This window comes from Gouania willdenowi, chromosome 11 (assembly GCF_900634775.1).
Source record: "Gouania willdenowi chromosome 11, fGouWil2.1, whole genome shotgun sequence".
Lineage (NCBI taxonomy): Eukaryota > Metazoa > Chordata > Actinopteri > Blenniiformes > Gobiesocidae > Gouania > Gouania willdenowi.
Window position 1 is genome coordinate 4,135,270 of NC_041054.1, and position 12,310 is coordinate 4,147,579.

Below are 12,310 nucleotides of genomic sequence, written 5' to 3' on the forward strand. Positions count from 1 at the left end.
GGTTGTCATGACAACGCATGAGAACACAAGCAATGTACGTGTTCTCGCGAGGTTTGGGCGCCCTCTGCTGGTATCGGCTAACATTAGCTTCTCCTGTAGCTTTGTGTGTGAGAGAACCGTCCGACATGGCGATGCACGCAAAGGCCGCTCCGCCGCAGATCCCGGACACACGCCGGGAACTATCTGAGCTGGTGAAGCGGAAACAGGAGCTAGCAGTGAGTCCACAGAACTTTGAATAAAAACCCCGAGCTTTATTTTCCAACCCCGTTTTAATAATAAATCCCGAGTGGGCGGCTTCTAGCATAGGTCGCGCTAATTGCTATGCTAACCAGTGGATCCCGCGTATTTAGCCAGAGCTGACATAAAGCCGTTTAAAGTTAACACCTCCGATTACCTTTGTGTTTAGAAGTTGTAGTTGAACATTTTTTAAAAAGTCTTTACTGGGACGATCGTTTAAATACATTAACGGACTTGATATCTTAAAATTAGCAGCCATAGCTCAGTTATCGCGATAAGTCAGACTCCAGGTAGAGGTTTTTCCTTTTTACCAGTATGCAGCATGAATACAAGAACATAAAATATCACAATACAGGTAAATAACATTAAATGTTAACATTAAAATGTGGCTATCTTAAATGTAAAATGTGTTTGTTTATCAGGGGTATGAGCGCCAGTGTTGTTTGATTTAGTTTAGTATTTTTTTTATGGATTTAAGAGTTTAAGGTAGTAACATTTGCATTTTATCTCAAATAATTAAATAATTTTAATTATGAATAATACAAAATTCCTCGAGCGTGCCTTGATAAACCTTTATTTGACACAATCCTTGTCTTTATCGTTATCACAAGCTATAATTTTATTTGGTGATAACGTAAATGTAACAATCATGTACAATATATGTTCTCTCCGATAGCACAGATGTTTACTCTATTTGTTGACAGGTTTTAAGAGCATGTAGTAGTCTTTTTTTATTTTATTTAAATCTTTCCGTTGTCATATTGTCACAGGAGACGCTGGTGAATTTAGAAAGACAGATCTATGCCTTTGAAGGCAGCTACCTAGAAGACACGCAAATGTATGGAAACATCATCAGAGGATGGGATCGGTACCTCACCAACCAAAAGTAAGTATTGCATTCACAACATATACATTTCTTAATTATGCATAGAGTTTTATCATAACCTTTGTTTTTTAATCCAACAGAAACTCCAACAGTAAGACAGATAGAAGAAATAGAAAATTCAAGGAGGCCGAGCGTCTATTCAGCAAGTCTTCTGTCACGTCGGTTGCAGTAAGTTTGCACTTTTTTTGTTTTTTGGTTCATGGTAATCTGTAATAAATGTTTCGTTTTTTCGTCTGTGTTTGTAACAGGCAGTAAATGCTCTTGGTGGGATACCGGATCATATGAATGAAAAACGTGAGTATCAACGATCATCTGGGAAGTAGGGATGGGCGATATAGACTTAAAAAAAAAATGATCCCGATAATTTCTGGTATTTATCACGATAACGATAAACATCACAATAAATAAATAAAACAATTCCCAACTTAAAGTATAAACAGACTCCTTACAAACACAAATACATATGAACACATCAACACTAGACACATTCAAAAAGGCTACAATAGCTGCTCATGAGCTGATATATTATGGAATATATTGCTGCATGTGGATCACTCTATTAGTGTTATTGTATGTAATTCATTTATTTCCTCACTTAAAATGAAATTGTTTTCTTTAAAAAAAAAAAAAAAAAGCAAGTGTTTTTAGTGCTGCTGAATCTTGTTTTATTTATCTCATGAGTTACATAAAGTTATGATTAATAAATAACTCTCTGATTTCCTATAATTAAACCAGATCAAGCTGATGATTTAATCATTCCGTATATTTATGTGTAATAATCTCAATAGTTACATTAGTCTAATGGGACCAGCTTTGTCTGTGAACACATGAAATATAATTAAAAAATATTGCGTTTTACAAGTTGGGACAAATGAATAGTGACATTAGTATTTGTGCTAGAATTTATTTTACACAACGTGTGACATGTTTAGCTTTTATCCTTCCATACAAGTGTTAAATCTGATCATAAACAAATCGGTGGCTCTGTGTTTTTTTTACTTGGTCTGTTCCTTATATGGAGTGGTTAGCGTTAGCTCTTAGCACTGTCTATGTGTTGGTGTGTTAGCATAGTTAGCTTTAGTTGAGCTTCCAGTTCATAAGTGTTGCTGGGACAAATGGTCCGTGGCCCTCGCTAATTTCCGACATGGGCATTTATCGTTTCTATCGTGGGATTACGTATTCTTACCGGTGAGAATGTTTTTGCCGATATATTGTGAACGACGATATATCGCACATTCTTACTGGGAAGATGCTTCTCTGTACCTATCTCACTGTTTGTTTGTTTGACCTGTTGTTCAGGCGAGGCTGGCAGTGGCACGGAAAGCGACACTTCTCCCGACCTTCAGAACCAGGAGAACGAGCCCAGCCAGGAGGACACAGAGGACATGGACTCGGCGCTGCAGGACCTGAAGCCTCAGAAAGCAGCCTCCTCTTCCTCCTCCAGCAGCAACCACGGAGCCCACAAGAAAAGGAAGAACAAAAACAGACACAGGTAGAAAATCAAGGATTTCAATGTGGAAAAACTCCTGCTTTTGTGACGTGCTGCTTTGTGGTTAGAATTTCCTGAAATTTCTGCTTTTTTGGCCTGGGGTGAAACAAAATGTACTCTAATATAATAAATACATAACGAATAATGTCAAATAACAACTAGAAATTAAACGTCCTAAAATTGTATCAAACAGAGCTAATAGTCAACTACTGTTGTTGATTTTCTTTTTAACACAGAGCTTGAGGGCTCAGCCTACGGTTATACATGAACACAATTTAACACTATATTTATTTACTACTTCACACTTAAAGTGTGTGTCATTTTGCTCACGAGTTCAAGCCTTAGTCACTATAGATCACGTGTCAAATTCAAGGCCCGAGGGCCAAACCTGGCCCTTTAGAGCATTCAATTAGGCCCGCAGCAGAAAGCAAAAACGTCGGAGAAACCACGAATCTTTGTGTAAATTACAAACTAATTCAGTTGTAAATATCTCAGCTAGATATCTCTAGCTCACATTTTCCCCACCTCTATATCATATTCTGGCAGCCTTTTTTTTTTTTTATCTCAAATTGTTAAAATAACTTTCAATTATTCCAAAATCCACAAGTTGTTCCACAAAATCTCCTCAAATTACATAAAAATTGGCCACAAAATTGAAAAATAAAGTGAAAATGAAGATTCTGTCACTTATTGCTTTGATATTATCAGCGTTGTACATATTTCAGATTCAGAATACTTTATTTTTATTATTTCATAATGTATTTATACGTAGAAGTGCAAACTAGAGCACAATAGTGATTCAATTACTCATTTCCCCCCATTTAACATAAACTGCTCTGTATTTGGCCCCTGAACTAAAATGAGTTTGACACCCCTGCTGTAGGTTGAACCCTTGCTTTCTAGTGTTTGTTGTGTACAGTGGGGGCTCATCATGGCCCAGGTTGGTGAACTAACAGCTGCTGCTCTCTTCCTCCCTCTTCAATGCTGCCCCCCCTCTCTCTCAGTCCTTCTGCCATGTTTGATTATGACTTTGAGTAAGTCTGAATTTAAATTCCTGCTGCTGTACAGTGGTGTCTGACACCCTGCCTGCTGCCAACTCCATCCACTTTCTCTACTTCCTGCTTCAGTTGAATAGTTTGATTTAAAGTTGCTTGTTTTTTTTTTTGCTCACACTTGCATGTCTGTCATGTCTTGTTCATCGACATCTAGCTTCTTTATGAGCTTCTTTTGGTTTTCTTTGCCTGCCAATTAACATTATCATTTCTCATTTTTCTGTAGAGAATGATTTGCAGCCTGCTTGCTCAGTGCATCGTCAAATAAAAAAGAACTTGTGATAAAATCACATTTCACTGTTTTTGTAATAAGATTGTTTTGTTTTTTCTATAAGGTTTTCCCACAGCACACAGTAGTGACTACTTTTTTCCTCTCCTGATAAAATGCAGGATGAGTTACCAAGTAAAAGCCTAAAGCAGCACGTTGTTGTTTTTGCTTTTACAGATTTGATATGAAGGTGAACAAAAAACCAAGAGCGGTAAGTACAGTTTCTACGTTTTTACTCTTATTTATTTATCAATTACTGCACCAACGTTTTTAGAGGCTCAGATTTTAGGTTTCAAAATTTCCCCAATTCTGCATCAGTTTACCCTTTTTCTGTTTCATCAGTTCTCCCTAATCTGCTTTTAATCTTACCAAAATTGTGCCAAACGTTCTCAATGTGATTCATTTAGTCAACTGTTGTTATTCATTTTGTATTTCTATGCTGTATTTACGCAGAGTGCATTGACGTTTGTCCGTTTGCTAAAGCTGCTACACATTAGTTAACTCGTTTTACAGTGGAAAATTGTTGTGTAAATGCGCGATATTGTCCCATAATAATTTCAGTGAAGGTTTAGTCTGTGTCATAAAGAAATTTCCATTTTAGGAGGTGAACTCTGTCACATTTTGCATGAGATTTTACATTTCAATTTCTTTTCTTACTCGTTTACTGAAGAAAAAAATAGCTTTTAAATGCGTGGTATTGTCCCAAATCATGCATATGAAGGTATATTCCATCATGTCATATTGCAATTTCTGCAATAAATAATAATAAAACTATTTCCATTTCAGGAAGTGAATTCATTTTTTTAGTCCATTTTCTGTGATCATACAAATTCAGAGCATCAACATTTTGTTTTTGTACTAATCATGTAACCATGAAATGTTATATTATCTTAATTCCATTTTCAAATACAATATAGATTAAAGTTAAATAGTAAGGTGTCAGTGTACTAGAAATAAAACTATAGATTGGGAGTAAAACAGACGAGAATGTATATTTTTTATTTGTTGCCTTCTTGTTTCATTTTTGCATTTATTTTTAATTGCATTTAATTAAATTTTAATTAATTTAATTAATTAAATTTGAATTAAATTAATTTAAATAAAATTGCTCATGTCTGAAATAAACATTACATAACATGTAATAAATTATAATTGCAAAAGCTAAAAACAGGTTTTGTTTAATTGCCTAATAACTGGAAAAATCCACTCATGGGAGAAAGTTTCACATTTAAGATGCAGAAAGATTCAAATTCAATTAATTAATTACAATTTACCTTTTTCTTTGTTTGTTTGCAGGATTATTCAGCTTAAGGAGACGATCGGAAAGCCCTGGACACACACACATATTGGACACGTGTATGGAAACACCCTATTTTTTTGTGAACTTTGTGATTCGTTACGTATCAGTTGTCATTTCTGCCTGTACCTTGTGTGTTTGGCCTGAAACATTCCCCATGACACAAATGTCATGGTTCATGAATATTTTCTGCATCTGCCAGTTACCAACAAACACGGTGTGGAACGTTAGCGTTAGCCTCTGCTAACACAAAACACCTTGTATAGTGTTAAAAGTGATATTTATTGTGTGTCTTTTTTCTTTTTTTTTATTCCTAGTGTAAGAAATTTTTTAAATGTCTCATATTTGTATTGTAGCCCCTGAACGCCCCATACTCTTTTGACATTGTTTTTGCAAAAAAAAGAAAAATAAATCACAGATATTGGAATATGTTTATGTTTTTTGTGCGTGTTTGTGTAACTGAAGACTGTGTTTTATGTCAGTCATCAAGATTGTGGTCAGCTGTGAAATGTCTGTAAATGACTTGTCCATATTAAGTATTTACTGTCAGTCTAAAGTAGTTATTATTTCAAACAGATCATTTATAATCCCACATTCTAATGTCCACATAAAAGAAGTCAAGCTATTTAAAGAATATTTTACCTAGTTTAAGGGTTTATAAATGTCATCCCAGTTCAGACATGGGCAACCTTCAGTCTAATTTTATGTGGTCCCCAAAGTAAATGTACAAAATGACAGAAAAATACAAAAAACAAGAGCAAGAATACATAAAAAAAAAAAAAAATACGAAGAATTACAACATTGCAGGAAAATACAGAAAAAGACAAGATAAACAGAAAATACTCCAAAAACACACAACATTAGAGAAAAAGACAAGAAAAAAATGAAACAATTACTGTGTACTAACAAACAAGCAAAACGACAACAGAAATACACAAAAAATACTCCAAAAAAATGACACATACACAATATTATACCGAAATGCACGAAAGACACACAAAATTGTTTCCTGTGTTAATGCTCAGATGGCTCATTATTCTAAATGCTGACATGAATGTTGATCAAACAAACATTTTTTCGGCCCTGCTGTGATAAACTAGGACAAAGGTCTGCAACTTAACAGCTTGTTTTATCAATTTACCACTAGAGGGAGCAAAAGCACAGGTTTTCAATTCTATATACACTGTATTATGTTACACATACATTTTCTGGATTTGTCCAAATGCTACACAGATTTCTTACAGCTGAATGGAAACCCTTCAATGGTTTCCAATGGTTCTCTAACTGAGTATCAGCCTAAAGTGCCTTGCTATGTGACTCTCATTTCAATGTTTTATGAATCCAGTCCAAATGGCCTTCAGAGAATATGGATGGTTTGGAAACGATTGTCCTGAGGAAACTGATCTGCTGACAAATGCACACGATGGAGAGTCTGACAGGAATGACTCCATTCCTGGAAAACATTCCTGGGCCTAATCCGCCGCATCACCACAGACTCATTTTATTCAAACTTTAACTCTGAAATTAGAAAAGGACTAAACGGTAAAAAGGGACGTCCACTAAATTAGCTAGAATACACTTTATAGCAACTCACTTTAGTTTTTTGCAACAAAACACAGACAACTAGAAAAGCACTCGGAGAGCGCAGACCTCCGCCAAGTAAGTCAGCATAATGTGCTAATAAATGGTAGGTAATAACAGTACTATACGCTGATAGATATTTACAAATTCTACACATTACAATTAGGGCTGGGCAAATTATCAAGATTCAATGTAAATCAAGTTTTCTGTTTTGGCGATACAGAAAATTACACTGTCATTTCTAACAATATCTGTTCATTTTCTAGCTTGTTTTGTATTAAAATACTCATTTTAGGAGTTGTTATTTTCACGACTTCTCAGAATAGCATGAAAAGCGCAGTTAAATAAACTGCAGAACTCACGCACACGTGCTGTCCTTTACAGGAGAAAAAGCACATATTGTGCAGCTGTTTATTTATACATGTGCCCGTGCAGCTGTATGCATCAGAAAATCTAACCCAGAAATTTCTTTAAGACTTTATAGATTTAAAAATAAACATATATCTATCGTAAATCGCCATTTTGAGAAAAATATTGAGCCCTAATTTACAATACAGTGTGTGTGTTAGTGGTAGGAGGGAAGGGATATAGAGGAAAATATAATAAAAACAATCATGAGTAAATAAGTGCATGAAGGAGAAAAAGATAAATAACATTAATAATAGATAAATACATAAAGAGAGAAGGAAATGTGTATATATTCAGAAATAAATACGATAATGTCGATAAAGGGAAAAAAAACAGAAAATACTAAGAAATAAGAAGAAAAAATTGCATAAAAATGTCAGTAAATAAAAATTTCAACCTGAAACCCAAACAAACTGAGGGGGACAGGTCTGTACCCGGCGGACACAAGGGGGCTCATTTTGTATATTTTCTTAATTTTTTAATGTTTTTATTGGTCATTTTATGGTTTTTTTTGCATCAGTTTGGGGGCCACACAAAATTTGGCCAAGACCTGCATGTGGCCCTCAAAGTCCTCTCGCATTTCCTTTGATATTAATAATAATAACAATGTATGAATCCAAGCCATTATTATAATAATAATAATAATAATTCATATAGCGCTTTTTTTAAGGATACTCAAAGCACATACAGAAACCATTATTCATTCACAGCAGTCATACTAGTGGTGGTAAGCTACAATGTAGCCACAGCTGCCCTGGGGGAATACTAACAGAAATGTGGCTGCCATTTCGCACCAACCACCAACATTCATGCACAATTCATTCTCATTCACACGAGGCCATGTGCGTCAAGTGCCTTGCCCAAGGATACAACTGCAATAAGTTGGATGGAGTGGGATTCAAACCCCCAACCTTTTGGTTAATGGGATCACTGACCCATGGTCCCTCCCCATTATGACTAACACGTTTCAATATATTTTACTTAATTACTGGTAATTGTATGTTTTATAAGTTAAATTCCTGGTCCACAGGCCTGTAAATAGTTGATTGTTTCCATATTTCATGCCTTGGCAGACGTTGTTTGTCTGAGGTGAAGAAAATGCCTCTTCTTTACCTGCGCTGGTGACTCATGACTCATGATTGATACCTGGGCTTTAGCACTAGCTGCTTTATGGACATACTTTGCATTTTTCACCCAGCAGTGTCATTTTCTCTGGCCCTGCAGCTTCTCAACATATGGGACGTGCAGAGTCGGGCCTCGGATGGTGACTCAGACCACAAGTTACGTCCAAAAACTCTCAGCGTCTCGTAACGCAGTCTGGCAGGAAAAGTTGCTCTTCATTCCACACACAACACATTCCACATGTTCAACCGTGGAGAGCGAGTCACGAAGCACAAATGTGTCATAAATGTTTTTGCTTCTCGACATCAATGGAAGATTCATTTCCGGTCACATTTGGGAATGATCTGAATGAACTAAATATGTTGAACCTACGATGACGTAATTCAACGTAAAACACGACTAATAAAAGTCAAATTTGGGGATATTTTAGCTCAATGTTTTTAATTGCAGATATATGATTACTAAACTGGAAATGTATAAATTGCTCTATTAAAAGCCGTTTAGTGCTTAACTCTGCTGATGCGTTTCTGCAGGAACTTTTCCAGATATGAATGAATCACGTTGCCGTCACTACTCTAACCCTGTGCTTTAGATCAGGATTACCCAGCATGCATTGCTCTTGTCTGCTCCTGTTCTATGGTCAGTGTTAGAAAGGAAAACTCACTTTGGTTTGGTTGAAGTTAACTGTTAAAGTCACGTTACATTAAGTGTGTGACTGTACGCAAAGGTTCACGCCCATCAATAATCAGCGTTTATTTACAGTCTTTTAAGGCTGTGCAATGAATCAAAATTTGTTGACAATTTTGATTATTACACTGAACAATTACAAAAAAATAACATAATGGAGAAAAAATAACATTTTTTTTCTTCTATTTTTATTTATTTATTTTATTTGCAAAATAATACCAGTTTCTACGATTTAGGATATCTACAAAAAATAAAAAGAGAAAAAACAAAACAGAACATACTTGAATAATATTTTAATTAATACTTTGCACCTTTTTATTTATTTGCATTATAATTATATATATATATATATATATATATATATAATATTTTTGGTGCTTTGTGCAAAAGTGAACATACTTGATTTTAGTGTTTGAAGATATTTATTATGTTGAAATTAAATATTTTACATTGTTTTGTACAAAAGTTTTGGTTGACAAATAATAGTTTGACTAATCGTGATTTCAATTATGACTAAAATTATCGTGATTATCATTTTATTCTATAATCGAGCAGCCCTACTTTCTTTATGTTGTTTCTTTTTTTGTCTCCAATTTGAAGCAGATGTTTGTAGTTATTTTCGTAACAAGACCAACTTTATTAGTGACACGTGCTGCACACAAAGCCACAGTTATTCACCATTTTACAGGGAATGTGACCAACCTTTAATAAAACACCAGTTATTTCGGGTTTTAACCTAAAGCTTAACTTTATTCATCTATTTATTAGTAATCAGTCATTCCATTTTCTATAATGCTCAACATGTGGCTCTTTGTCTTCATTTTTAATTAATATTCCACCAGAAAACTAGTGACAGACCAAAATATCGGCCAGCCGATATTTTTTCGGCCCATTTTTGCGTTTTTTACGTGTATCAGCATCGGCAGATGGGCTGCTGCGTTCGCCGATCCGCATTATTTACAGCGAGCAGAAATATGTTTTACTTGTTTACTTTACTTGTTCTACATCGCCTGTTTTTAATAATTGTTAAATATTTTTTTACCTGTTGTCGTTCTACCTCACCTTTGTTCATTTCAATAAATGTTGCTTTTTAAAACATTTTGTCGTCATCATTGTGTAATTTTTATGATATAAGATGAGGGAGCAAAAGTAGTATCGGCTCAAGAAAATCGGCAATACGTATCGGTCATCGGCTCAGGCTGATGGAAAAAAAAAAATCGGTATCAACCCTAAAAAAATCTTATCAGTTTATCCAAAAACAGAAAACATTAAAAGAAGGAAACTTTACCTATTTACCTTTGACACTTTTTTCAGACTTTAGCTCTTTTTGCCAATAAATATCGCTTTTTCCCTATTTTTCTTTACATTTTTGCAAGTTCTTTTGGACATTTATCAAATTTTTATTCTTCTTTTGCCACATTTTGCCTATTTCAGCTACTCGTTGCCATTACGTACCACCTGGTTCCTCATTGTTTGTCCATTTATTTGACTCTTGACTGCTTTTGGTCCATTTTAGTCACTTTTCACTCTTTTCTTGCCACGTTTTTGCCAGTTTTGGCCCAGTTTTTACCACCTGTTACCATGTCTGCTGCACTTCAACACACACGCACAAGCAGCAGTGCACAAAGCGCGCACACACACACAAGCAGCAGTGCACAAAGCGCGCGCACACACACACACACACACACAAGCAGCAGTGCACAAAGCGCACACACACACACACACACACAAGCAGCAGTGCACAAAGCGCACACACACACACACACACACAAGCAGCAGTGCACAAAGCGCGCGCGCACACACACACACACACACACACACACAAGCAGCAGTGCACAAAGCGCGCGCACACACACACTCACCAACGGCTGAAGGCGCGCCAGAGTCGTGGTGTCACGTGTTCATTTGTCGCGAGAATAAACAGCCGTGAAGTGTGCGCGCGCACTGTGTGTGTCTACTATGGAAAGCCAACGAGGTCAAAAACACGTGAAATACACGTAAAGTACGCAAAAAAATTGACGTGTGTTTAACGTGTATTTTACGAGTTAAATTCACGTGTTTTTCACCTAGTAAAAGTATTGAAGTTGCTCCCTTACTATAAAAACAAAAAAAGTACATGCTACTAAATGTACTTAAGTTAAAAAAAAAAGAAAGGTAAAGAGTAAAACAAATGTCCCTTTAATTAAAACAAGGTTTTTAAACCACATTTTATTTTATTTTTTAAAAAACTTGTAGAAACTGGGACACGGAAACAAGTTAAATCTGTTACCTATGAACACCTGGAGAATTTAGTAATACAATTTGTAAATAAAATGTTTCAAGAAAAAATAAATAAATAAATTCAAACGCTCAATAAAACCCAGAGCAGCTTTGAGTTTAACATTTAAAAAAAAACTTGAAAACATCACTCATAAAACGGGGACCTGCCCAACAGAAAAAACCTCAAACTACCAACATTTTGTGTGTTTTTACGTTGTGACGTCATCTTCAAAGGTCTTAAAAGTAAAAAGCTCATTTTTGAAATGTAAGGTACAGATATTTGGTTAAAAAAGTAAGAAGTAAAAATAAAAAGTCGCCAAAAAAAAAAAAAAAAAATGACTCAAGTAAAGTAAAAAAAACCTGTAATCTGATTACATGTTTTTTAATGTACTGTATTGGATAACAGTTAAATATTTTGTATCCATATTACGTAACACCGTAAACAATAAAACAGTCTATTTATTTATATTTATATAATAGCTAAACTAAGATACAAGGGAATGTTTGCTGAAGGTTTGAGGAGTTCTGACGTCATGGAAGGCTTGTTTCTCTTCAATGTTTAGTCTGTTTCTCTGATGTAGAGAATCTCAAACTTTTGTCTAAAAAATTTATGATTATGCAAATAAAAAAAAAAAAAAAAAAAAAGGTAATTCCATCTATTCACACTTATAAAAATAGCTTGTAGTCATTTGGTACATTGTTTTATCAAAAGTCATTTCATTTGTGGGATTTTTCTTTAATCATGAGCTTTTTTTTTTTATTAATTTCAAGTCTGTGGTTTGAACTCTTATGAATAAAGGAATGTACAACACTGAATTCCTCAGGTTTAAAGTGCTTCATCGTTTAGAAAAATGTGAACTCTTTTGGTTCACGTCTTGTTTTTGTAACGGTGTCAGTGACGTCGAGTCCAGAAGCGATTCCAGCTGAGAACCACAACTCTAATGCTGTCTGATTGCTTGCACAGCTTGGACCGAGTCTGTCCAGAGCTCACAGCTGGATGATGTGAAATGTTGACAAATTGGCC

General features: G+C 35.2%; 1 protein-coding gene across 2 annotated transcripts; it reads left to right on the plus strand.

Moving 5' to 3' along the window:
• The first annotated feature begins 49 nt into the window (after positions 1-49).
• Positions 50-5,660, plus strand: meaf6 (MYST/Esa1-associated factor 6). Of its 2 annotated transcripts, XM_028461236.1 has the most exons (8): positions 50-215; positions 1,008-1,123; positions 1,204-1,291; positions 1,372-1,417; positions 2,423-2,615; positions 3,617-3,646; positions 4,110-4,143; positions 5,229-5,660. In XM_028461236.1, exons 1-8 carry the CDS (start codon positions 126-128, stop codon positions 5,241-5,243), a joined length of 612 nt encoding a protein of 203 aa, XP_028317037.1. In that variant the 5' UTR covers positions 50-125; the 3' UTR covers positions 5,244-5,660. The 2 variants fall into 2 exon arrangements, with proteins under 2 accessions (XP_028317037.1, XP_028317038.1); XM_028461237.1 differs by lacking the exon at positions 3,617-3,646 and having other exon boundaries at positions 55-215.
• The last annotated feature ends 6,650 nt before the right edge of the window (positions 5,661-12,310 follow it).